General features: G+C 47.3%; 10 protein-coding genes across 10 annotated transcripts; 8 read left to right on the plus strand and 2 right to left on the minus strand.

The window, feature by feature from the left end:
• Positions 1–1,122: 1,122 nt before the first annotated feature.
• Positions 1,123–1,386, plus strand: SPPG_09205 (uncharacterized protein; the record flags this gene model as incomplete). The annotated part of the gene is made up of 1 exon (XM_016757362.1): positions 1,123–1,386. One exon carries the CDS (start codon positions 1,123–1,125, stop codon positions 1,384–1,386), a length of 264 nt encoding a protein of 87 aa, XP_016608295.1.
• A 126-nt stretch (positions 1,387–1,512) lies between these two features.
• SPPG_09206 (uncharacterized protein) lies at positions 1,513–2,078 on the plus strand (the record flags this gene model as incomplete). Its single annotated transcript, XM_016757363.1, has 3 exons — positions 1,513–1,573; positions 1,642–1,726; positions 1,811–2,078. 3 exons carry the CDS (start codon positions 1,513–1,515, stop codon positions 2,076–2,078), a joined length of 414 nt encoding a protein of 137 aa, XP_016608296.1.
• Positions 2,079–3,267: 1,189 nt separating this feature from the next.
• Positions 3,268–5,593, plus strand: SPPG_04588 (uncharacterized protein; the record flags this gene model as incomplete). The annotated part of the gene is made up of 4 exons (XM_016752824.1): positions 3,268–4,070; positions 4,140–5,239; positions 5,297–5,411; positions 5,473–5,593. 2 exons carry the CDS (start codon positions 3,268–3,270, stop codon positions 4,831–4,833), a joined length of 1,497 nt encoding a protein of 498 aa, XP_016608297.1. The 3' UTR covers positions 4,834–5,239; positions 5,297–5,411; positions 5,473–5,593.
• A 100-nt stretch (positions 5,594–5,693) lies between these two features.
• Positions 5,694–6,888, plus strand: SPPG_04589 (uncharacterized protein; the record flags this gene model as incomplete). The annotated part of the gene is made up of 2 exons (XM_016752825.1): positions 5,694–5,953; positions 6,099–6,888. 2 exons carry the CDS (start codon positions 5,694–5,696, stop codon positions 6,886–6,888), a joined length of 1,050 nt encoding a protein of 349 aa, XP_016608298.1.
• A 272-nt stretch (positions 6,889–7,160) lies between these two features.
• Positions 7,161–8,272, plus strand: SPPG_04590 (uncharacterized protein; the record flags this gene model as incomplete). Its single annotated transcript, XM_016752826.1, has 4 exons — positions 7,161–7,205; positions 7,258–7,420; positions 7,492–7,765; positions 7,831–8,272. 4 exons carry the CDS (start codon positions 7,161–7,163, stop codon positions 8,270–8,272), a joined length of 924 nt encoding a protein of 307 aa, XP_016608299.1.
• A 138-nt stretch (positions 8,273–8,410) lies between these two features.
• On the plus strand, positions 8,411–10,344 carry SPPG_04591 (isocitrate dehydrogenase, NAD-dependent). Its single transcript, XM_016752827.1, has 7 exons — positions 8,411–8,673; positions 8,779–8,856; positions 8,925–9,147; positions 9,215–9,408; positions 9,476–9,609; positions 9,666–10,136; positions 10,203–10,344. The coding sequence occupies exons 1-7, from the start codon at positions 8,602–8,604 to the stop codon at positions 10,213–10,215; spliced, it is 1,185 nt and encodes a 394-aa protein (XP_016608300.1). The 5' UTR covers positions 8,411–8,601; the 3' UTR covers positions 10,216–10,344.
• Positions 10,345–10,603: 259 nt separating this feature from the next.
• On the plus strand, positions 10,604–17,322 carry SPPG_04592 (uncharacterized protein). Its single transcript, XM_016752828.1, has 13 exons — positions 10,604–10,922; positions 10,989–11,464; positions 11,520–12,268; positions 12,343–12,368; positions 12,436–12,564; positions 12,625–12,898; positions 12,974–13,727; positions 13,789–15,242; positions 15,320–15,397; positions 15,468–15,902; positions 15,970–16,043; positions 16,112–16,593; positions 16,662–17,322. The coding sequence occupies exons 1-13, from the start codon at positions 10,802–10,804 to the stop codon at positions 17,169–17,171; spliced, it is 5,562 nt and encodes a 1,853-aa protein (XP_016608301.1). The 5' UTR covers positions 10,604–10,801; the 3' UTR covers positions 17,172–17,322.
• Positions 17,323–19,401: 2,079 nt separating this feature from the next.
• SPPG_04593 (uncharacterized protein) lies at positions 19,402–21,140 on the minus strand. The gene has a single exon (XM_016752829.1). The coding sequence runs from the start codon at positions 20,922–20,924 to the stop codon at positions 19,572–19,574; it is 1,353 nt and encodes a 450-aa protein (XP_016608302.1). The 5' UTR covers positions 20,925–21,140; the 3' UTR covers positions 19,402–19,571.
• A 522-nt stretch (positions 21,141–21,662) lies between these two features.
• Positions 21,663–23,800, minus strand: SPPG_04594 (uncharacterized protein). Its single transcript, XM_016752830.1, has 4 exons — positions 23,669–23,800; positions 22,996–23,601; positions 22,557–22,940; positions 21,663–22,491 (listed from the first exon to the last, which is right to left on the minus strand). Exons 1-4 carry the CDS (start codon positions 23,772–23,774, stop codon positions 21,869–21,871), a joined length of 1,719 nt encoding a protein of 572 aa, XP_016608303.1. The 5' UTR covers positions 23,775–23,800; the 3' UTR covers positions 21,663–21,868.
• Positions 23,801–24,503: 703 nt separating this feature from the next.
• Positions 24,504–25,067, plus strand: SPPG_09207 (uncharacterized protein; the record flags this gene model as incomplete). Its single annotated transcript, XM_016757364.1, has 2 exons — positions 24,504–24,764; positions 24,834–25,067. The coding sequence occupies 2 exons, from the start codon at positions 24,504–24,506 to the stop codon at positions 25,065–25,067; spliced, it is 495 nt and encodes a 164-aa protein (XP_016608304.1).
• Positions 25,068–25,284: the final 217 nt, after the last annotated feature.

Below are 25,284 nucleotides of genomic sequence, written 5' to 3' on the forward strand. Positions count from 1 at the left end.
CCGGTGATGTGCATGAATCTTGTTGCAAATTTGGTATTCATCTCGTAAGATGTTGGGTATCAATATGAAATTACAAGATCAAGTGTCATCTCGAATTTATGGTGCCATTATAGTGATGCTCTCGATTTACTGCAGTAATAACCTTAACCATAGACGATAAATATTGCTACAGTCGCACCTGGTTAATATCCCACCTTGGTTAATATCCCGGTCCAGACTCTCTCAAAGGTCCCCCCCTGCTCGGACATCTATTTTGCGCTTTTGTAAGATTTGTAACGATAGAAAATTCGCCCCTCGAGAGAGCCCGACCAATAACCGAGAACCAACTTTCCAGATTCCCATTCCTTACACTGCCGAGTCGACCCTTCCTCTTCAACTGTGATAACGTGCTTTTGCCTCATCTCTGATTTAGATCCTCGAGCGATGCAGGAATTCCCGTTACTAAGATGTATGCATGTCCATTCCGGCAACGGCAAAGGATTCATGTTACAATTTTCTGGGCTTCAAATATGGATGTCTGTGTCGCTAATGTAAGGTTTAATGTAGTGCAGACATGGCGTGTAGCAAGGCCAGCAACTGCGGGGTTAATTGGGCTCCACGTTTAATATTGCAACGTTGCTCCAGCACAACAACGAGCTCTCAGAAACCCAAAAGATCACGGTTGCGAACAGCTAAAAGGATTTTGTATGCAGTGCGCGCCTCTCTGTTGCTGTTGGGTCAGTACGTGAGTATTTCCGTGGGCATAAAGGAATGATGTATCGCTGCTCCTGAGCATAACGGATGCCATTTATGCTATCAGTTCCGGTCATGAATACGAAATTATCGTGTTCGACGTATCGTTGTCATTGACATCTCAATATAATGCACAGAAATTTATCAAAGCCACCACCCTTCTGAGCAGGCAGAATTTGATCCATCGAAAAAGACCCTTATTATTCTTGACTGCGGATGGGGTGCAACATCTCTCTTCAAAGCCCTCAATTGCCAAGAATACAACGTCCTTATGACAATCTTGTTATTGGTGTGTGTGCTGAAAACCAAACCTTTGGCATCAAAGGTGTTTATGAATATGCTTGCTTCCTAAAAGAGATTTGGAACGCTCAAAAAATCCGTACTCGACTTATGGACTGTGTTGAGACAGCTGCATTCGCTAATCAAGATCCAAAAGAGATAGAGCGACTGCTGCATATGGTTGTTGTCAGTGGCGGTCCCACGGGTGTCGAGTATGCTGCTGAACTTCATGACTTCTTGGTAGAAGATCTCAAAACATGGAACCCCGATATTGCCGACAAATTCACGATCACACTGGTGGAAGCGTTGCCAAATGTATTACCAATGTTCTCGAAGCAGCTCATCAATTACACTGGAACAACATTCAAAGATTAAAGGATTGGCGTTCTGACCAAGACTCTAGTCAAGGTAGTCCAAGAAGTATTATTTTTTACATCAGCAATGTGTTCGAAAGATGAATCAACTAATGGATAATTTATTGATCTTCAAACCTTTCTACGGATGTCACAGCAAGAAATTGTACTTGAAGACGAGAACAAAGAGATAAAACCTCCTCCGTACGGTAAATGTTCTAAGCAGCATAAAACAACTGAACTTATCTTCCTGTGGCTAATTGTCATTAACTTAAAGGTCTTCTGGTCTGGGCTACGGGCAACAAATCACGACCATTAGCGCGCAAGTTGATGGAAAAGCTTCCAGATAAACAGACGCAAAAGTACATTGACATTACTCATTGATATTTGATTGACACTTGATGTATAATATGCTATGGCTGCTCACAAATTCTGGATTTATTCAGGCGCGGGTTACTGGTAGACGACCACCTTCGCCTCTTGGGCACTGATGGTATCTACGCAGTTGGCGATGCCACGGCCACGAAATATGCTCCCACTGCACAAGTTGCGGCACAGCAAGGGAAATACCTAGCTAGTGTTTTTGCTGCTCTTGCTCCTCAGGAAGCCGCCAATAAAGCTCACAGCAATTCGAATGCGGACGACAACAAGAAAAGCTCTTCTCAGCAACCTAAACTTACAAACCGTTCCACTACTCGCACCAAGGATCTTTAGCGTATGTATTGTTACATTATGTCTTGGTTCAATGATCTATAATTATGCACACATTAATGCACGGAAATTCAGGTATATTGGTTCCGACAAGGCAATCGCTGATTTGCCATTCTTGAACGGCAACATATCTGTTGGTGGTGTTGCAACTTCCTATTTTGGCGGTCTGCCTACATCTTTAACGTTAGTTCCACATTCGCTTTCCGTTGGTCGTGCTAAGCTATGGCCAATGCTGACTTGATCTTTCTTCTGATTTCCCGTTATTCTCCATCCGTAACAAATCACTGGTTATTAATGACTGGATAAAGAAGACAATTTTCAGTGAGGCTTCAAACATACGTTGCATGAATAATTGATGATGCTAATTTTATCATTCATATTACGACAGGCCGAGATATCAGCAGAAAGTAGATTAACGGCACAGGATATTGCGATGTTGTCAATAAATTAAAGTAAGCCTTTCATTATTTAATTTTATCATCGCGTAGCATCCCAGTAGTACGGGCTTTGGCCAAATGGCTATTATGAAAGGAAGTATTGTTGCCGCTAATGTCCTTCGTAATCCCGGTATTTACTTCGACCTAGAACCATTCGACGCGAGTGTTGTAAGTAGAGACTTGACAAGACTGTATAGGGGCCGGTCTTGGTGTAGTCGCAAAATCGCGGAGGAAAACCTGTATAAAGCTGTGAGGTAATGTTCACGGCCTTTATCGATGCGAGCATTATCCCATAGCCCGTGTTCCACGAGTGCTGATCTATGGTGGACAAGCTCGCATTATGACCAATTTCAAAGCAAATGACAAGAGCGCATGTGCAGTACGCTGTCGGCCTCTAATCCTTGCGGCTTGGTGTCCTAGCCTCGATTCATAGTGATGGCCGAATATAGTTCTGCGCCATCAAAAAGCTTTGAGCACTAACTCTGATGCGAATTTGGTTGCGTAGTCATATGTCAGTTTACAATAGGCTGAAAAAAAAAAGTCTCGGTTTTTGGCATTTTGCTGTCCTGAGCTCTATCAAGTTGGCATGACATCTGCTGAAGAATTGGCAGGCTAATTGATCTGTTACCTCGTAATCTTGGGTCGCTGCTGGATTAGTCACTTAAAGCCTTCTCCGGGCGGATAACTAGCGGACAACGTGATAAAACGAGATCCCAATTCAGCTTCCTTGTTCAGCTGATTTCAAGACAGTGAAAATGAAATTCAACCTAAATCTCCTTCGACTTCTATCTCGCATGTTGCCGTTTGGCATGATCGCGGATAAAATTGACAAGCCCACGGCCATTGCCCCGCCCGTTGGCAAATGTCCTCTACCCCTCCCCATCGTACCTCTCGGGCCGTACAATTTATCCTCGGCACCCTGGACAGCGATTCTACAACAGCTGAATTTACATCTTCAGAAAGCTGAAATGCCTACATCTCATTCCGTTATTGCATTGCACGGAAATCAGATCCTCTTCACGTCGGGCGATTTGAATGCGCACTTTCGCCTTGGCTCGATAACCAAAATCTTCACGGGAATGGGTGCATTGATTCTACGCGAGCAAGGAACTCTCTCATTAGACGATGCAGTAATAAAATATCTTCCCGAATTCTCGATACAGAATCCTTATGCTGAAAACTATTATAATAATGATATTACCCTCCGACAATTAATGGCCCACACTTCTGGCCTACCGCGTGAGGCATGTCCACTAATATTTTGTGGAAATGACGAAGCTGAAGTATTGAAGGGGATCAGTGAGATGAAGCTAGTCGTACCGCCGTGGAGCTCAGTACCAGCATACTCGAATTTAGGATACGCTTTGTTGGGACATGCTTGGGAAAAACTCACAGGGACCTCGTGGTCTGAATGGTTAGGAAAGGAAGTATTGATACCGCTTGGAATGGAACGTTCCGGGATGGATATCGAAGCAGTAAAAGACCTGGCTCCGACATCACCAGATGGTGAATTGATAAAAGGATTATCACTTCAATGGGTAGCTCCGGCTGGTGATATGTAAGTATTCTTGCGCCTTCCCTTGTTTCGATGACTATATGTGTGGATTCATATAAATTTGGATTTGAGGTATTCGACAGCTATTGATCTCTCAAAGTTTCTCTCTTTAATTCTCAATGGTACACCATCTGGCTTACCTATTCTCCAAGAAGCCACTATCGCGGAATGGACCCGGCCTGTTACTCTCCTTCCTGACAGTCGCACGGGGTTTGCTCTCGGTTGGGAACTTATTGGGATACCTAACACCCCATATATGCTGATCACTAAATCGGGCTTATGGGGTCACAAATCGCACATTGCCTTTCACCCTCCCACCAATATCGGGGTCATTCTACTTGCAGGCGATACGGCCATCGATCTCATCAGCCTTGGATCAAACTTTTTCTCAACATTGATTCCTATTGTGGAAAACATACACACAACTGCAGTCCGCAATCTCTATGCTGGCACTTATGTATGTCCATCTGTCGGTAGTATTACGGTAGACGCAATCCCAGGTTCTGGCCTCTTCTTTGCCCAGGACAGAGGAACAGTGACGGCTTACGCGAATCTTCTCCCAAAGAACACGACGGAAAATAGTTTTTGGGTCTCGTTTGTCACAGCTGCAGACTGTCTTGCGGTTGCGTGGCAAATTTCTTCATTCCCACACTCTGATGGTGAACCCGATGGCCTCGAAGTCTTCTTTGAATTTCAAAAAGCTGGATCACCGACCCTATTCCATTGGCCAAGTAACAATCTCACGTGTATCAAAGACAAGAGTTAGGGACATCTGGTCATACCCCACGATATTAGAATCAACATAGCCCATTTGTGGCAACGAGCATAAATTAAGTCACAAGAGATCGACGTCAAATACAACAAATGTTATTTTGTATCTCGTACTCTTCACTGTATTTCGGCCGTATCAGGTATAATTGTGATTTTTACGCAATCGGCACCAGGACACTCACAGTAATTGAATTTCACAGTCAAAGCAACTGATGAATATATTTCCTTTCTATGACTTTTTCAGTTGCATAGAGTGATCCATCTAAACGTGTGCAGCAAATGGAACTGAATAGTATTAGTACTTCAGTTCTTACCGTTATAGTTGCTTATGTGAAAACAGCAATCCGACAACTGAAGTTCGTTATAAAGGAGGCGTGAAGTTGTTGCTCTCTATCCAAACGGTATCTTCTGGCTACGGCTTTATTAGCTGTCTCGCGAAAATAATACATTTTCACTAGTCCAACGCACGAGAAGAATTTATAGCTAATCGAGCGAGTAGTAAAGTCTACGTAAACCATCACAAATATCATCCATTCATTGTGCTGCCGATGCCAGCTAGCGTTTATCTGCAAGGTGAAGTCAACATTTGTCCTGTCTTTCTACAAGATACCTAACGACTCAACATAAATCAAAGGTGATGCATCATACTCGACATAGGAGCAGTCTTCGTATTCAGACTGCCTCCAATTTGTCGGCTATCGAGCGGACCATTGCATTACAACTCTTGCCTTTGCATGTTCCCGCTTGAAAGTCACGTGACACGACGCAGGAAATCCGCTTGCACTCTACGTACGCATCTTTAGCTTTTCAGCTGCATAGCTTTGACCTTGTTTTGAGAACAACCAGAGTCTAGCAATGCGCATCATTTCACTACAGCCGAGCGGAGACCTGACTCTTTCCACTGACGCGATCAAGCCTTCACCACGACCAAACCACATACTTGTACGCGTCAAAGCCTTTGCAGTGAACCGGCAAGATTTGAAAACAGGACCAAGCGTGAAAGACGCGGGCGTTGAATGCGTTGGGAGCGTGGAAGATACCGGTGGTGTGAAGGGCCTTCGAGTGGGTGCAACAGTGGCCGTTCTTAGCTTTGGAGAAGGCGGTCTATGGAAAGAGTGAGTACGATGGCAGCGAGAATTTGCCGCATTGCTGTGCTTAAAGCGCCTGTATAGCAACTCTGCCGTCTTTCATGATGTGGAATTTACTTTTGCTTGGGAAGAGGACAGTGCATGGTACGGTGCTAACCTAATTCTGTTGCAGTTATTGCCTTGTCCCCGCAAAATGTGTCATCCCGCTTCAGGTATCTCCACCAACACCCGGTTCCCCTCTTGATCCAGCCACATGGGCCAAGTTAGCAGCTATTCCTTTAACCTTCCTTACCGCATTCGGTATCCTGGATAATCTGGATCTTCGAAAACATGACCGACTCTTGATTCGAGGCGGTACATCATCGATTGGCCTCACAATAGCAACCGTTGCAAAAGCCCTTGGTGCGGTTGTAGCAGCTACGACGCGAGATCCAACAAAAGCGCCCAACCTTTCAGAAAATGGAGCAGACTTTGTCATATTGGAACGTGAGGGAGGAATCAAGGATGATGTCCGGATGATGTTTGCGTCCAAGGAAACGTTCAGCTCGACGGACGAGTTATCTACACCTACATTGAGTACAACGCGAATAAACGACTCTGCGGGTGCCGACAAGTGCGTTGACTTGCTGGGTGTTGGCACAGTTCAAGATTCTCTCCTCGCTTTGAAAAGTCCAGGTGGCATATGCTGCCTCGCTGGTACTTTGGGTGGATCTGAACCTACCACATTCAACCCCATGAAAGATATACCGTCTGGTGTTTATCTGACGACATTCGCGGTGGATCGCGTAGATATGGGACGAGTGCCATTGCAGGAAATTGTGGATCGAGTGCTAGAGAGAGGGGAGTATAGATTGAATTTGGATAGAATATTTGGCTTGGAAGATCTTGACAAGGTGAAAGATTACGTTGAAGGAAACAAGGCGAGAGGGAAGGTGGTAGTGGTTCTTCCTAATGAATTGTAAATATAAGCTCTTTGGTTGCCTTCCTTCGTATCTAGTCACGTGATCACATGAGTCCATCACTGTGATGTCAAAGGCATTCCCCCGTCGATCGCAGGGGACGACGCCAAAATGACGAAATTAGCCTGCATATTGCTAAATATCGATATGATGGGAGCAAATATAAAGAGTATCCCGACGGTCTTGTCGGCGAGTTAATTTGATTGCGAATAAAGTCGATATTACAAGTCTCATTTACTGTAGTTTGGCATACACTTTGAACTCAAATCACCATCATGCCTGTTGAACAGTATCAACAAGGACAAGTTCCTCCCGTCCAGGTAAAAAAGCTTAATGTTCGTTTTCAATTAGCCATTGCTGAACCTTGAATAGCATCAAAAAGCTCCTGGACTCCAATCCAAGATGGAGCCCAACCCCTTAAGTTCCACGTTACCATCGTCGACCGATGAAGGTCAAGTGACACTGGAGAGGTACAAGGCAGCTGGGAAATTGGAGGGAAAAGCAGCATTGATTACCGGGGGAGATTCTGGTATCGGTACGTCTTTGACTTTCGATTTGAGCCGAGTTTGATTTTCAAATAACTAATATATGCAAACGTCATCTCAGGTCGTGCAGTTGCGGTTTTGTTTGCAATGGAAGGCGCCGATGTCGCCATTTCCTACCTCTCAGCAGAGGAATCCGATGCCCGAGACACTCAGGCGGAGGTCCAAAAACTGGCCCCTGGTCGTAAATGTGTCCTGATTCCTGCTGACCTGTCCAAGGGTGAGCAGACATGCAAGGAAGTGGTAGACAAGGCCGTGAAGGAATTGGGCAAGTTGGATTGCTTGGTCAATAATGCTGCAACGCAGCAAGAGGTAGAGGGCATTCAGGATCTAACAGAGTAAGTTTCTTCGTAATGAAAGTAAATGACCCGGGATTGAAGCTGATGAATTGTTTTATCGTTAGAAACCAAATCGAAACAACCTTCAAGGTCAATATTTTCTCGCAATTCTACTTGTCAAAGGCCGCCCTCAGATACTTTGAGGGACGGCAAGGGTGTACAATCATCAACACCACTTCCGTCAACCATTTTATGGGACATCCTACACTGTTGGATTATACATCCACCAAGGGAGCCATTGTTGCATTCACAAGATCCTTGGCTGGTCAACTTGCCGAGAAGGGCATTCGCGTCAACTGCGTAGCTCCCGGTCCCATCTGGACTCCACTCATTGTCTCCACAATGACTGATGAGAGTAAGAAAACTTTTGGCTCGAGTGTTCCAATGAAGCGTGCCGGCCAGCCCGTGGAAGTGGCAACATGTTTTGTGTTCCTCGCGTCAGCGGATTCCAGTTACATATCTGGACAAACACTCCATCCTAATGGAGGCAAAGTAGTCAATGGCTAAGATAGTTGCGAGAAATGTCCAATCGCATGTCTGTAAAAAACATTGAAATTCTGAAAAACTTGGGCAGTTGAAAAAAGAAAATCGTGCCGCATGGATGGCTGTTTTACTAAGCCACTCGTCTGGGGCCTTTTCTCATTTGCAAGCGATTCATGATAAGAAGAGCCTCAGTTTTCTTTCCCCGCCAGTCAACCTCATCCGCTTCCATTGCCATCCCTCTTGACCTTGCTTTCGCTTGCCCTTTGGCGTAACTCGTACTCCTGCTTGCACTCTACAACACTAGTGCACACTCAGTCTACCGTCCTACATCATCAACCATCTCTACAATCGTGATGTTCCGCAACGTGCCCAGGACGGCGCTTCCCGTCGCTCGGTGTTTAAGGGCTAGTGCCGGACGCGCTACCGTAAGTATTGGCAGCGAGGGCAAATGGGATTTGCATTTGGAATTATACGAGCAAGGCCCATCGAGATTTGCCAACGCGATTGTTTGATTCTTTGCGATTCTGTAGATTGCAGGTACTCGTATCCCCACTGTCCGCCATTTCGGCACAACTGAAACCAAGACTGCGTTACCCCCGACAGATGGAGTAGGGATCTTTTTTCGCTGCCGGCTGAAGCGGTGAATTTTGCTGACGAACCTCGTTTTGCTATATAGGTCTTTGTTCCAGGCACTGTGTATGGCGGTCAATATACCGTGACTCTCATCCCCGGTGATGGTATTGGTCTTGAGATGGCCACTGCAGTAAAAACTATCTTTAAGGCTGCACATGTTCCAATTGAATGGGAACAGTTCGATTTGTCTGGGTATACGAAGAAGGATGAAGGCTTGTTGAAGCAAGCCATGGATTCAATTAGGCGAAACAGGGTTGCCTTGAAGGGTAGGTTTACCTTAGTACTGCCTTGCCTAGTCAGTTCTGGAGAAAACTCTGTAACGTATCGTGATAGGTATCCTTTACACTCCCGTATCACGCTTGGGACACAGCTCCTTGAACGTTTTCCTGCGTAAGGATCTAGACATCTACGCCTCTACCTCCATCATTCAGAACCTTCCCGGAAGCTGGCCTACCCGCCACAAGAACGTCAACTTTGCGATCATCCGTGAGAACACTGAGGGAGAGTACTCGGGGCTTGAACACACTGTGAGTTGACTTTACATGAACACATGAACGCTTATAATCCGAAGACTGATTACTTTTGCCCATGTAGCCGGTTGCTGGTGTTGTAGAGTCATTGAAGGTTGTTACCCGCGCAAAGACCGAACGCATTGCCAAGTATGCGTTCGACTTTGCTCTGAAGAATGGCAGGAAGAAGGTCACTGCCATTCACAAGGCCAACATCATGTAAGTGTTGGCATGCTCTCATTTGCAGGCTGCCTTGTGTTAATTATCGCGAGCAGGAAATTGGGTGACGGTCTGTTCTTGAATGTGTGCCGCGAAGTTGCAAAGAAGTATGAAAGCTCTGGTATCCAATTCAATGACATGATCGTGGACAATGCTTCGATGCAGCTGGTGTCCAAGCCCAGCCAGTTTGATGTTATCGTCTGTGGTAACTTGTACGGAAACATTTTGTCAAATGTTGGTGCGGCCATTGTTGGCGGTCCTGGTATCGTCCCTGGAGCCAACTTTGGAAGCAACTATGCTGTGTTTGAGCCTGGATGTCGTCACGTCGGCAAGGATATCCAGGGCCGCAACACAGCGAACCCCACTGCTCTCCTCCTTTCCTCCATTCACATGCTCCGTCACCTTGGTCTTGAGGATCACGCCAACCGTATCTCGCATGCATTGATGAAGGTTATCAAGGAGAGCAAGGTGCTGACGCCTGACCTTGGTGGCGCCCACAGCACTACCGACTTTACTCTCGCAGTCATGTATGTTGATTTTTATTATTCTTATCATGAACGACCCATGCTTACCAGTATTTCCATCCTAAATAGTGGCAACCTCTGAATGATTGGTATCATAGCTGGTGGACTGTGTTCCCTTTTTTATTTTTATTACAAACCCTGCCCGATACCATTAGTCATCGTTATTCGCACTTTCTTACCTAAAAATACAAAATGGCTCTTTTGCAAAATGTTTTTTTTTTTGACTGCGCGGCAGAAGTGTGTTTTTTGACCCGCCAGCGCACAGCCCGTTTGTTTTGAATTCGCCGATCATCCGCTTGAAGAACACGAAACACTTTCTGCGGAGGGACTTCTCCGCTTTTGAAGATCAAAAAACAAGTAAAAAATTTATTTATCTCATTTACTCCTTTTGATATATATAGTCACGTGCCTAATTATGCAGTTTAAGATTTCTTGATGAGCGTTTTGTTTCTCCATCCTTTCCACAAGAGGTTTCGCTTGGAGTTTTGTCGAAAAACAAACGTCTTTCCATCATACGGACTCGTAGAAAACGAAACTGGAAGGCGATCCTCGGAGACCGTTGAAATGACTGCCCCGCCGACGATTGTGTCCTTTCCTCACTCAATAGTGTGACTTTTTATTGCAGGACTCTTTAATATCAATGCTTGGAGGGCTTGGGGGTGAATATTATGGATTTACGTGAAGCGTTCGTTGCTGAGCATGTACGAAAAGTAGCAGGGAAGGGGTTGACGACGTACCCTTTTATGGAAAAGTTTGATAATGGGGCTGTTGCGATTATTGATGTCTCTGGTGCGTTAGGGACTCGAGTGTGTTGAAAATATCGTGGTATCCATTAACTGGCAAATTTTTGTATAGGATACTCGACGCTGGCCTCATTTCTACAAGACCGCTATGGTGCCGATAGTGGCGCTAGGATTCAAAGTTTATTGAATCCCCATTTTTCTGGAATTATTGATGCAGTACATAGACATGCTGGCAGTGTGGTCAAGTTTGCGGGAGATAGTTTGGTTGCGGTGTGGACCGCTCCGACAGCCGACAAGGCAAACTCTAAAATCCTGACCGTTGATCCTGATAACCATCCTGTCGAACTCCATCCTACCGAGGACGGTATGAACTACCCAGCCCATACCGCGGATTCATTTGGAGATATTGCGTCCGCGTTTCTCTGCTGTTTGGAACTTTTATTAATGGTGGATGTGTTGGAGCGAGATGTTGAAGGAGGTGCCACATCTCCCGAGCAGCAGATCTTGCAAGGAGTGACAATGCATATAGGATTGGGCTGCGGGGTTACGAACCACGTACACGTTGGGAAGCCGGGAGCTACTTGCGAGGTGTGTCAAGTAATGAGTTGCAAGTTTGAGGAAGTGCTAACCCGCCTGTTGGTAGTACTTTGTAACTGGAACAGCGGCACGCCAAGCATCTGTGATGCTCGACGTAGCTCGAAAGAACGAGCTTGCCATTTCCAAAGATTGCTGGAATGCGATACAACGCGAATTTCAAACGTCTTGCCCGTTAGCCGCTACTCGTATGCTGGAGCAATTGGTCAATCCCATTATTCGTGACGAGTCAGTTATCATTCGCTCGGATATCTTCGCGGACAACTATGTGCGTCATTCCCTGACATGGCTTTTGAGTCTTTTCACGGGAATCCTTCCTTCCTCACCAAGCGAGCTCAACCTCTTCCGCGGAGCTGATGGACGACGGTACGAAGAGTATATCAACGCCAGTATTGTGCATCACCTGTCCGGCGATTCTGTACGGATCATTTCGGAAAGCAACGAACTTCGGAAATGTGCCATTGCCTTCGTGCGGTTATCTGGAGATCTGGCAGCCAAAACATCTGGGAACGACGTCGAAGGACTGCGCATAGCGCAGGATGTCATGGAGATCGTTACCGAGACGCTTGATATATTCAACGGCTGTTTGAGACAGTTCAACGTTGATGACAAAGGGCCGACATTGCTACTGGTGTGGGGAGTGGAAAGATTTGCACATGAAAAGGGCGAGGCGCCATTTGCACTGCACGCAGCATTAAGAATCAAGCGAAAGCTGGCAAGAAGATTTGGAGGCGGATTCTCCATTGGAGTGTCTCAAGGAGTCATCTTCTCGGGCGTGATAGGGTCTCTGAACAGAAGGTGCGTACATTTAGATGGTCATTGGACAAGTCCGCATGCGTATTGATTGCTTCATGCATTATCCGTGCTTTCAGCGATCACACTATCCTTGGTGTTGCTGGTATGTACATAAAAGTTATCTGCATGGTTTGATCGTTGAACTCATCTTGTTGATGTTCTCTTGAAAGTGAACGAAGCTGCAAGGCTAATGTGTCACCCCCTTGCTGAGAATGGGATCCTTGCCACAGAAGATATATACAGAGACTGCAAGGATCAGTTTGTCTTTGAAGGGGAATCTCATGTCATTGGTATCAAAGGTGGGAAACGTGGCTGTAATAGTGTGCTCCCATTTTATTTTTAACCACTTATCCTATCAGGTTCCCTTAACCCTAAACGTGTCCATTTCCCTATTCGTGCGATAAGAACCCGTCCTAGGAAACCTACGCAGCGACATAGTGTGTGCGAACCAGCATCTCCAGGACAGCTGATCGGCCGAAAGCACGAGAAGAACATTATACGTGAGACCGTTAGTGATTGGGCGCAAGGTGCCGGCCCTACCCTTGTCATTCATGGTACAACGGGGACGGGCAAGACAGTTTTGGGAGATTACCTGATCGAGGAGGCGGAAAAAGTGCCTAATAGCATTGTCTGGTAAGGTTTCTAGCGGGTCTATCAGTAATGAAATTGAACGGTACATTAACTGCTAGCAACATTATTTTACAATAGTTTGGGTCGCTCCAATGAGACGCTAAAATATGTTCCATTTTACGCGGTTAGCGTCATGCTCACGACGTTATTTGCTGAGTTGGATCTCGAAGAGTTGGCAAAGCGCGCTCGCGAATACCGACGGAAGACAGTGAAACAACGTGAATGTGTATGTTATTCTCGACAGGCGACTGGTACTCCTGGAGGACTCTGCCCACATCATCAGACCGATGTCAACACAGAGCGCTTAGCTAGATATCGTAGTCTTGACACTTTAGGAGCAATCAGTTCAGGCACGGAGCTCCTTACCGCTCCTGAAAATCAGGCAGACCACGTCGACACTCGTCCACCCCCCGGATCACGGAGGAAGTCTTTTAACTCACCTGGAGGCGTCAGGAATGGCAGTGCTCTATGGATTCCACCGGTGTGGGGGGAGACTGACAAGCAGGCAATGATGGAACGGGGTGAAGACGAGGATGATGAAATGCTTAATCCCCAAACATCTCTTCCTCCTGGGTTTGCCTTACGACGTGGCAGCGTAGCGCCAGAACCCGAGATGCTCACCTGGTTTGGAGGTCTGGGGGATGAAAAGGTTGTGTGCGGACCAGAATGCGATCATTCTCCTGATAAGAATGCTGCAGATGTTCTCTGCGAAGATAAATGTGTACATAAGCCTATGACGAAAAACTGGGTCATTAAGATGATGCAGAGCTTATCGACAAAGGTGGAAAAAGTCATGCAATTGCTTGGAGAGGATCCAAAATCGTTACCACTGGTGCGTTTGTTGTTATTTGAGAAATACTATGCCCAAGTACTTATCGTTAGCTATCATGTAGCTGAACGACTTGATACCTGTCCAGTACCACGCGACGCCCTTTACCGCTAACCTACACGGCAATGATCGGAAAATGCAAATCACGAACCTCATAGTTTCAGTAATGAACAAACTGACTCTGAACATGGAGATACCACTTTGCCTGGTATTGGACGATGCTCAATGGACGGATTCGATAGGATGCCACCTCATAGGAGATATTTCGAGACGATGCCCAAAAGTTTTTGTTGCTATTTTGACGCGCCCAGTGACCGAGTATACGTGCACTGTTCTCGCGCGCGCTATGGAGCGCGTACAGACAGGCGGCGTCCAGGGAGTTGATGTGGATAACGATGGGCACAAAAGTGGAAGGGTACCGGCTTTTGTGGTTGAATCGGGTGAGACGGCCGTGCCTGCCACGGTCATCGAACTAGGTGGATTGAATGTAAAGCAGACGGGCAAGCTATTACTGCAGATTGTGAAGGGGAAATTCCAGGCAGAAATGATTGAAACAAGGCTCGTCGAGGAAATCTACCGACGAACGTCGGGAAATCCGGTCATGATAGAGATGTTGGGACACAGCATGCTCGACCGGCTGGATTTGACGGTGCAAGATAACGTTTTGCGAGTAGCGAACTGCAAGGCTATTGCAAGCATTGGGGAGCTGCTACCTGTTGATGCTCAATCAGCAGTAATCGCACAGCTTGATCGAACCTCTTCGACTATGCGTCATGTGCTCTTGGTTGCATCAGTTGCGGGACAATATTTCCATTTGCACACTTTAGCAGAAATGCTAATCCGTAACCCGGTGAAAGAGCTAACCGACTTTGGACTGGAAACGAAAGAAGGTAGACAACGTCTTCTCAAGTTTCTGCAAGCGAATGATGTGTTCCATTTCCTGGAGTACACGTGGAAGGCCCAGCCTGATACTGATAGCGAGGAATCCGAAAGATCCATGAAAGAACAATGCATGCAGATATCCTTTCACCATTACGTAGTGCATCAGAGTATTTACGGCACCCTAGTCCCCGAACGCCGAGCCCAACTGCATGCGAACTACGCAGAGTATTATGCGGGGGTCCTGCAGAACTGCGATCTTACCGAAGGTGGCGAACGTGATGGAGTCGTCGCTGCTTGCATTCTTCATCTGGACCATTGCCCTAGCCATGTCAGTCCGACCCTCCAGATAACGATTGCCGAGCAAGCATTCAGGATGTACGCGACTCGAGCGATTAATTCTGAAGCGTTCAAAGCGTATGAGCGGTTGGCCCGACTCATAGAAACGCATCCAGATGCCGCCTCCGAAGTCCTCGATCCCGTTCAGAGAGTCAGCGTTTATCGCTGGATGTGCGAGCTCAGCTCGGCGGAAGTTGACTACCCAAATGCTTGGAATCATTTTTCCCGTGCACTGAAAGAATTGGGCTTTGTACTCCCGAAGGCTAAGAGCATTGGATGGATTGAAACTGTAGCGAGACAGTAAGTTTCATTAAGATACAGTTGCGTTTTCCTCGTCGTGCCAAGATGGAATGGAAAGTCTAATATCTGCTTTGCAGAATCTACACTTTCTACTCTTTACAACGAGTGGAATCATCGGGGGGTAAGAGGAGCAAATTAGCCCTCAAAGCATTAGGGTACGTATATATTCTCAGTCTTTCCACTATCTATTTGTAACTCTAATGCGGCATTGTTTCATCTTTACAGGACTATTTTCCCCCGCTATGCACAGGAGCCGGACCTCCTCTACCGCATTGCTGATGAGTGCCTGGAACTCTTCGACGTCACAATGCATGTCACGGTTCACCTCAACGACATCCTCTCCTTTGCGCTCGTTCTCTTTCTCATGATCAACATTGCGGAATGCCTCCGGGATGTAGCACCCACGAAGCTTAGTGTCGCGTATGGCAAACTAGGAATGACTCTCCAGACAATCGGATTCCCCGATCTTGCTCAGTCATATATTGAAAAGGCGGAGACTTTGGTGAAGCGAAACTGGTCGTCAGTATCTGGCAGAGAGAAGGCCAGGCTTCTCGGTCGAATCGCAATTATGGCGTATGCTCGTGCAGACTGGGCGCAAACGGAAAAGGATGTGGAAATAGTTTTGGGCATCTTGCGCAGGGACGGGGCTGAGGCATCTAGGTGAGTGTCGCTAACACTGGAGCCATTTATGATGTTCGAGCATCCTAAATGTCCTCTATGTTCATAGGGAGGCCATCGACATGTACAACGTCCAACTGGGCGTGCTTTCCATACATGGGAATCTGACCAAGTTTCTAGAAGGTTTGCACGCAGAGCATTCATGTACGAACATTTTGCAGAATTGGTAACCTTTTTCTACTTTTCTATAGTCGCAGAACAGTACTACCGGGTGGCTGTCGACGTGGATGTTGAGTCGCCTCATACGCAGCGTACTTCGATGTGCATAGCATATGCATACTGGTCGCTCGGACGCCCTTTGGAAGATGTGTCGCGCTGGTATGAACTTTCCCGGGCCCAATTGCTCCGCATCGAAGCCGCCCGCCGAACAGGTGCGACGATTGGGTTCGGTCTGGATTTCACCCTTATCAATGCGGGATATTTTCTACGCTTGCTGATCGGACGCCTTCATCTTGTCTTGTGGGGCGATGGCGGATGGGAGAACGGGAGAGATATTGCGGACAATGGAGCAAAGTTAAGAAATAAAATCTTAACGATGGCCGAAGAGCTGATTAGTATCATGGAAAAGTTGGAATCCGGCATGTATTACCTTGCGGCGATGAATTGGCTGTTTGTGGGCGTACTTGTCGATTGGGCCTGTCTAATCACGGAGGGTTTAAAGAAAGGCGACAAGGTGAGCCATCTGAAACAGCAGAATGTAACATTTGCATTTTCTAACCATTGTGGTCCGGTCTTTACTAGACGCTGGAACGTGATCGGCACCTCTGCCGCAAACTGGTGAACTGTATCATTCGCCTTGTATCCCAGTCTGTTCGGTCCCTGCCACAAAGTCGATTTTCCCTCCATTATTGCCGTGGTGCACTGCGCCTATTATCGAACGACCCGCAGGGAGCTGTCTCGGCATGGGAAAGGCACATCGCCGATATCAAATCTAACCCACGCGCGACCGAGTTCCAGCGAGCAGTCCTTGCTGCCCGCATTGTGCGCGTTCGCCATGTATTTGAATTGGACAACACCGAAAGAAAACCCAAGTTAAACATTTGGAGAAAGCTGAAGAAAAAGGTTAAGAAAACAATTGCGCAAATCTGCCCACTCCAGCGACGGAAGAGGAAGAACCAGGCGTGCCCGCTCGCTGACCTGGGAGAAGAAACAGAGGATTACGCAGCATCCGCACGACGTACATTCAAGAGTTTGGGAAATGTTTGGGAGCGCACTCTCTTGGATCGCTATGGCGGAGCTGGCAAGGATTGATAAGGAAGTTTTGGTATTTCACAAGTTTTTATATTACATAGGTTGGACCTCGTGCTGTTCTTAAATGTATATATCTATATTAGATTTTAATAGTTCGTGTATCAATAATTCATTAATTAAAATATTTTTCATGGTTATATTGACGAACAACGAGATATGGATAACTTGCTGCTCACTACACTATTTTGAATTACTTTGATCATCGTTACAATGGCTAGATATGAGCCCCAATGCAGTCCTGCTACTCTTAAGCTCTCTTGTTCATTCTTCAACTTGTTGAGTTGCGCTCTACAGCTCAAATTACGTACACCAAATCATTAACAAAAAGCATTTGAATCTGACTTTGTGGGGTAGATTATGGGGTATGCGTTCGTTCTCAGTGGCCTCCGTTGGGGAAAGGCGCTGAGTTCGATCTCCACATTGCGCGGGGGCTGACAGCTACGTCACAAGGTGACCCGCGACACAACGCTTGCTTGTGTGCCCCCCAGTACCTCTTGTGATTGCCATCTTCACGAGAGCTCTGGTCACTTTTGCTAAATGCGCATCATGGGTATCAGCGCAATCCTGGGTCTTGGACCGCTCCCTCCGCATTCGATCACCGCTTTTGGTGTCGCTGGGTTATGGCTCCCATTCACAACAGTCATGCACCAATGATTTGGATCTTGTCAATCCTGGTGTTTGGGTCCAACTACTCCCACGCAGGGGATAGATATCGGATTGGATTCGTCAATATCGATCCAATTAAGGGAGGTTTCCTCGCATCAAAGCGACGGAGGGGGGGAGACGCAGAGACATGGTCTATGACGAAATGATATGTGTGAGAACGATGTTTGCAATGGGGCGACTTGATCGGTTGAATGGGAACGAGTCGTCACTTGGGTATTGTATGCATCTTTCGAGTGTCATGCAAAATCCTGTCCCAGAATTTGCCCGTTTTGTGATCACTTTCTTGGAATATATGTGACTAAAAACATCAACTACAGTACTTCACTGGAACTGGGGGACAATGGCTACAGTTTAGGTGACATTAAAGTTCGCAACATCGAAATGACGTTTCTATGCAATTCGTTGGACATTGGCATGGGGAAAGGTCTCCATAGAGCGCTCATGGTCATCAGGGTATCTGCGCGGGCCCCACTTCGTAGATAGGTCATTTACATTCTCCCAAAACTGTACTTCATGGGGCGGAAGATGATACCAGTTGTCCGCCCGCCCCAGTGATGATCAATTATCTGCTGCCTGCGAACGAGGTCGAGGAACTGAAAATTGGGTAGGGTGCGACGTATAGGGCACAAAGATCCTGTAAGTCACTCTTTGACGGGCCTTGTCGGTGTCATTGCGCTACCAATGTCAACCGTTTGGAATAAACCTTTAACCAAGGGATAGTTGATAACTTGGTTATCACACCTGAATGCTCGTGATATTTACTTGCGTTTTCCTTTAACCTGGCACACCGCAGGAGCAAATCCTAATTTCAACAAGTTACATGCAATGGTTGTCTTGTCACATTCTTGGCAAAGAAAATGCGTCCCTCCCACAAGGAGTTAGCCAAAGGCCTCTTTGGCGAGTGCTCAGGAAGTACACATAGGTGTCAGTGTTTGTGAGGGAAATTGTGCAGAAGACAAGCTGGAGCTGACGGGAAGGGAATACCACAACTTGTGTGAGATATATGGGGATGGATTCAGATCTGTCTCCCTCCCAGAAACTTTTTGAGAACCAAAAGCAATCATGTGTGAAACCTCGCGAATTCACAAATCGCATGGACACTTATGCAATCTCTCGCTCAGGGCGCTGACTGAACGCTTTTAGAAGCAAAAAAGTTTCTCAAGTGGGGTTCTTCAGCGCCCCAAGCCATGTTGGGCGGTAGATGGGTTTTGGTCTTCCATCGGGCGGTAAAATGATGGACAATGCGCGGGATGCGGCTAGTATACGTCCTGCATATACCACGGTTTTAGTTTTTGATAAAAGGGTTGTGCGCACCAGATTAGAATCCGGTGTCCAGAGTAAAGAATGTGCACATATAAATGCAATGTCCTAACTTTTCGTAAGTGCGCTTATTACGGGCAGGTTCGGATCTGCAATGTTTACCGGGTGACGCAGCTTCTACTTGGTCACTTCAGCCGATCAAGCGACCTAGTCATTCGACTTCAACTGATTAGCTGACGGTTTTCAGCGGTGCATTCTACAACCAGTGTATTTGAATCTGCCTTTCAACGGCTACAAGTGTCGTCGACAATCGCATTGGTAACAAAAATTGACAAGTTGCAAAGATATGTTCAGTATATTCAACTCTATTTTACAATACACTAATCCGATAAGGAGACTGACGCAGCGATCCACAACCATCTCGTCATGGAAAGCTCCGCTCCCACGCTCTTGCGAAAATGACCTCAACCTATCTCAGGCGGTAATGCCACCCCGCAGGGTTCGGAAACCCGTTCGCCCTTCACCATCCCTACTCTCCTTCTTTCTCAAAGGTTTTAGCCACGCCGGCATCAATTTACTCCGCGCTCGTTGAGAATCTCTTCTCATAACCCGCCCCCCTCGAGGTAATGTAGAGCCAACTACGCCATTCACCACCTCTTGCTGAATGACAAGGCCATCAGTTCCGCAAAACCTTCGCAACAGTTCGTCGCGACGGGCGGGGTCCACTCCTTTATGATCGACTTCGAAACGAGCGACTTTGAGCATAGCTCCTTGAAACTGAGCTGTTTGGTCGAATGCGAGATGCACACACCAGTCCAAGAGAAATCTCTCCGGTGCACCGTCCAGAGAGCGTTCTCGGCGTTGATGTGAGATATAGATAGCACGGTTGCGATGTACTGGTTGCGATGATGGTGATGGCAGGGTAGTTGGGGGCAAGTTGACAGGAATGTCGGATGCTGTGGCCGGCACAGGTGGATCCTCACTCTCATCATTTTGCATCTCATTGTCCCTATCATCCGAAGGTTCAATCGCTTCACAAAATCTGACAATAATCTTCCATCCCTCTGGTCCACGAACATCCCTTGCCATTAACCCACAAGGCCCGAGGAGGTTTTGATGAAGGTAATATGCGCCAGTGAGTACGATGCATTGGTTGAGTGCTCTTAATAGTCGGGCCGTTGGCGAGCTCGTTGTCAGAATATTTGTGACAAGGTGTTTGACTGCGATGTGGTCTCCCTGTGCGCAATATGAACTCTTTTTTATCTCATCCCGAAGCGCTGTGAGGGTTGCTTCAGGCTCTAGATGTCGTGCTAGAGTAAGGAGGGTGGAAAGGTTATTGAAACGGCTCTGGGATGATGCGTCAGAACTACTGGAATGATTTGACGAAGCTGGATTGGTATCTTGCTCAATAGAGTCTGGTTTTGTAGTGTCAGGTAGCAGGTGTGGGCTGGGACTTTGCCGACTGTCAAGCTGATCTACATATTCCGATTCTACAAGAGTATTGTCGACTTTCTCGTCCTCTTGGCCTTGCCAAACGCCTGGCTCCTCCACCTGCACAAGCTCATTGCCCTCCCAAATCTCCACTCTATGTGCCAAGCGGGGAAAGTCCTTCCATACGACTCCCCAGTCGTGTCCCTCTAATATGGCGCGCAACTCTTGTTCAAAGCTCGTATCAGAGTGGTCGACGGAAAGAGCTAACAGAGACCGGGTTTCGAGGCTCGTGGGCCTCTCGAGGGTAGCTGGTCGCATTGGGGCGTGAGCCTTTCGACATTTGACTTCTTCTGCAGTGCGAACAGCATGTGGAATCGAAGACATGATACTCGGCATGTACTTGCGAACGGTAAAAAGGAAGGGAATGGGAGCAGGGCAATGCTCCGCTTATGTATTCGGGTGTGTTGACGAACGTTTGGGTGTTGCGCGGGGAGATGTGCTTTTGTGCGCGGGCGGCAAGCTGGACTCGTCGGAACCTTCGGAGGGTGAGCTGCGCCCCAAAAGTGTTATTTCCAACAGACGCGTTTTTAAACTTCTGCTAAAAGACCCCGCTCTTTTCCTCCTCCTTTTTTCCTCTCCTTCCGACACACACGACGGAGGAAAATGTCTGGAACGACGCCGTCCCGCCCTCCCCCACGCTGCCTGGCTTGCAGCGCACAGATAGCCACATATGCTCCATCGACGTGCGGCCATATATCTCTGTGCAAGGCGTGTGCAATGAAGCAGGCGACAGGTGGAAAGTGCAAGGTGTGCAAGGAATGGTTTGGAGACGTCAAGAGATTAGTGACGGACCAAAGCTGAAGGAATTTATTGGTGTAGAATGTAGAAATACACCCCTTGCACAATGTATCCATTTTCCACGCTGTGGATACAGTCGTTGGCAAAAGTACGTTTGTTTACAATGTTTATCTACACATCTTGACAAGACAATGCCTGCGCTTACGCACATAGCGTTCGGGCCATTTCTCCTCGACCCCTGCTCTACCTGTCATACAATTCTCGCAATCGCCAAGGTCTCAACGTGGAAGGGGGGTTTGTGCTCTTTGCCAGCGAAGACTCTTGATCTAACTTGAAGGCAAACAGAAAACACAACGTTCTGATTGGCCATGATAAGAACGCATGGCTGTGAACTCAAGAAAACATGTGGCTATTCTCAAACTATTCTGAAAGGTTCCTCTTGCAGAATACGCCAATCATGGCGATATCCGCATGGGCCAAAATATGATTTAGATAATTCCAAAGGGTCATGAACATTGATGTGGTGGATACGGAAAATACAGTTAAATGGTCACGCCATGAACATCCACTCCCCTCTCCCTCACTCGTAACGCTGCTCTTTGAGCCCGCCGGACGCTTTCCGGCTCTACTTCCGTGAACAATAGGCGTTGTCGTTCCCATACGGTGCCGCGCTCCTCCAGTCGGCGAACGTAAAAGAAAAAACCTCCCAAACCACCCAAAAAGGTGATCGTGGCGGTCAATAAAATCGCTCGTACAGCAGTAGGCGACAGTGTCAAGTGGGAAGAATCATCCTCCTCCTCCCTCGGGAGCTTTTCATTAGAGTCCATGCAGAGTGTGTACAACTCCAGCATGTGCCGGCGGTCTTTCTTCGGTTTCTTCGATATGTCTGGAAGGATACCCTCCTCAACCTGCATGCGGCGTATCCAATCGGTATACCCCTCTGCTGTAAGGTTATGCATTTTAAAGTTGGATCTGGTTTTGCATGCGCTGCGGTATTGTAGTGTATCGGTTCCTGGGTCCTTGGCATGCTTTTCGTTAGCCCGAACAAGATCCGCATACCACAGCACTTCTTCAGAAATAATTGCGGTGCGTCCGATGTCTACTATCCCTGTCCGGAATCCAGGATTGTGCACAGGAACGATGGAGGAAGAAGTCCTTACGGTCCCTGGATAATCCAAGCGCGTCAATCCTAATTCATGCGAGTATCTCCTTAAGAGACTTGAGGCCTACCAACAACTTTGAGCTTGTCCATTTTCAACCTCTTCAACGTCTTTGCTGTCACGGCATGAAGACTGTACGGCGTCTCGTTGATCTCATTCACCGTACCATGCGCGGCGCGCACAAGCACACTCACAACGTCCTTATTGACGTGGCCGTAGTATGCCCCAAGAATGACATCCGAATACTCTCCCGTGAGATGAAGGTACCATTTATAACAGTTTCGTCGGTATAAAGGTGAATTGCTGTAGTCGGCTGGAGGTACATGGCCAAGGAGAAATACTCTTTCATTACCAACGCGGGCAGCTTTGAGCTGTGCTTCCAGCCAAGTAAATTGGACATCCCCCGGATGAAGTGATGTCGACGGAGCCTTGCCCCGCTCGAAGACCGAGCAGTCTGAATCGTTTCCATTAGCGTAAAAGAAATTGGATTGGTTGCAAGGACGACAAACCTGATACACTCGGGTTGTCCTCATACCAGTACAGAGTATTCAAACTAAGGCCAATAACTTGACCTTTCACGAGAGTACGTTTGAACCAGCCACCTTCCTCAAATGTTGTACGGATGTTGTCATCAGGGCTGGCGCCTTCGTCTAAAACCGGCTGCCAAGTCTTGTATAATCGCTGGAGTCCAACATTTGGCCCGGGATCCAGAGCATTGGAAGGCCATACATCCCAATTACCAATAGAGGGGATAATGATGGTTCGGGAGAGATCAAATGTGCGTTGGAGGTAATACACGATCTCCAAATTTTGTGAAACGACTTCCGATGCATCGCGAGGAAAAGATTTATCTCGATCATGTCTACTAGAGTCCCCTGTCCAAAACACAAAATCTATATCTTGGTTAGCGAGGACTTCCCGCTTGATGGATGTGAACGTGTCTTCAACAAGAGGTAACGGACTATCGCAGGTTGTCCCCAAGGCACCATAGTGACTGACTGAAGGAGCGCTGGAAGTATCGCTTGAAAACTGTGACGCCGGGGCACGATGGCATTGGGTGCTTGGGTCACTGTGCGGGACATAAAATGGGTCGTAGTGGATATCAGTGATGTGAACTATTGCAACAAGTAAGAACGAGGCAATTAGACAAGTCGCGTGTTTGACAAGCTTTTTGACACCTACGAAAACGTTTGGAAACGTGGCTCGGCGGCTTGGCAGATGGTGCTGCGACTGCCAGCAACGGCAGCAGCAGGGCTAGGAGGAGGGATGGTCCTTTGTCACGCAGCATTGATGGAAGAAGATTGCACAAGAAGGAGAGGCCGTGATATCAGATCCTGCCCCGATGCCTGCGCCACAATATGACGCACGTGCGTCCCCCATCCGACCAGTCACGTGTTATAGGACGCTGCAAACGTGCAGATGAAAAGCAATTATAAACAATGGCCGCCCATGTAAAGATATATTACAGTCAATGTACAATAAAACTTCATTTATCTTCAGATGTAGAATCGATGGGTACCACATCCTCCACTCTGCCTAACCGAATCGGATCTGCGACGACGGGAGATGCATATGCGTGCGTAAGTCGCTCATCGCTTTCCTGTATCGTTTGAGTGGGAGCATTGGCCATAGGAGCGGGTTTTGGCAAGGAGGGAACAGCAAAGGTGGAAGGATCCGGAGGTTGGTGGTGCTCTTGACCTGATTGTGGTTGCGAAGACATTGTGTTTAAAAGGACTTTGGTGGGGTTCGTTGTGTGCGTTTCTTGTTTGTTTGCGTCGATGCAGGAAGGTTGTCTTTCGCATTGCCCGTCTTTTATATCAGCTCATAAGCGAGTGTCGTCATTGTGACTTCGTAAGCGGTTGGCGGTCATGTGATCTATTACTTCAGCATACGCGTCATGCCTTGCAGAGCATGATGCAGGGTCATCAGGTGTAACGCCTTGAGAAGCAACGCTTGTTTCAACGTTAGTTTTCACTATCGTGGTCACAACCATAGGAAAAAGTCTCAGCGGCAAATAATGACTCGTACGCACTCCCATTCTGCAGGCCCCGCTGCAGCTATTCACGACCGGCACCTTCAACGTCACGGAGGAGACGCTAGAGGCGCTCCGAAGAAGCAAGGTGGAGGGAAACACAATTGGGGAACGGCTGACGAGATCCAAGAAGAGCTGCCTCTTGCTAGAGAGTTTGGCGATAGTAACTATATGAGCGTTACGAACGAGGAAGAGTTGGATCGTGCTTCTGCGGAAGACTTGAAGAGGTACGAGGAACGGGTTCATGTAAGTATCCATCAAACCTCGGCGCTTGATGCCATAGGGGATGTCTAATTAGTTCTCCCTTGCGTGCAGGTGGTTTCAGCTGAGGACTTTGCCCGCGAAAAGGGAATTGATGCCGAGACGGCGAAAGAAGTAGCCAGGGAACACCCAGCTGTAATGTATCCAGACCGTGTACGATTGATATGGTTAAACTTCAAGAAGTACTCACATTTGTCTGGGCACTTTTACTATAGGCTTGAACCCCATCATCCGCACAAGTCGGCTTCGTTGAATTCGCTGGCGATGAAAGTGGGTAGAATAGCATGAAAAAAAGAGACGTAAATAGGAGCTTCCTGTTGTTTAGTGAGCAGTTGAAGGATTGGACAAAACACGGGAGTTGATCACGTGGCGAATGATGACTAGCAAGCGTTCACCTTCAAGTTCAGACTTTGTGTGCTGTGATTTGTCGGAAATGAAATTATACTCATCTTAAAGAGTTGAGCGCGGAGACTAGTCTTCAGTATTGCAGGGGACCGACCGTTCA

The sequence above is a fragment of the Spizellomyces punctatus genome, assembly GCF_000182565.1.
Source record: "Spizellomyces punctatus DAOM BR117 chromosome Unknown supercont1.7, whole genome shotgun sequence".
In the NCBI taxonomy this organism is placed as follows: Eukaryota; Fungi; Chytridiomycota; class Chytridiomycetes; order Spizellomycetales; family Spizellomycetaceae; genus Spizellomyces; species Spizellomyces punctatus.

Bases quoted from the DNA above. Each gene is read 5' to 3' on its own strand.
- SPPG_04591 (XM_016752827.1), top strand. From the start codon at position 8,602: ATGTTCCGCAACGTGCCCAGGACGGCGCTTCCCGTCGCTCGGTGTTTA. The intron at 8,857-8,924 runs GTAGGGATCTTT...TTTGCTATATAG, and splicing joins CGTTACCCCCGACAGATGGA to GTCTTTGTTCCAGGCACTGT. The intron at 9,409-9,475 runs GTGAGTTGACTT...TTGCCCATGTAG, and splicing joins ACTCGGGGCTTGAACACACT to CCGGTTGCTGGTGTTGTAGA.
- SPPG_04592 (XM_016752828.1), top strand. From the start codon at position 10,802: ATGGATTTACGTGAAGCGTTCGTTGCTGAGCATGTACGAAAAGTAGCA. The intron at 12,369-12,435 runs GTATGTACATAA...TTCTCTTGAAAG, and splicing joins CACTATCCTTGGTGTTGCTG to TGAACGAAGCTGCAAGGCTA. The intron at 15,903-15,969 runs GTGAGTGTCGCT...CTATGTTCATAG, and splicing joins GACGGGGCTGAGGCATCTAG to GGAGGCCATCGACATGTACA.
- SPPG_04593 (XM_016752829.1), bottom strand. From the start codon at position 20,924: ATGCCGAGTATCATGTCTTCGATTCCACATGCTGTTCGCACTGCAGAA.
- SPPG_04594 (XM_016752830.1), bottom strand. From the start codon at position 23,774: ATGCTGCGTGACAAAGGACCATCCCTCCTCCTAGCCCTGCTGCTGCCG. The intron at 23,602-23,668 runs GTAGGTGTCAAA...TTGTTGCAATAG, and splicing joins CCACGTTTCCAAACGTTTTC to TTCACATCACTGATATCCAC. The intron at 22,492-22,556 runs GTAGGCCTCAAG...TGGATTATCCAG, and splicing joins GGACAAGCTCAAAGTTGTTG to GGACCGTAAGGACTTCTTCC.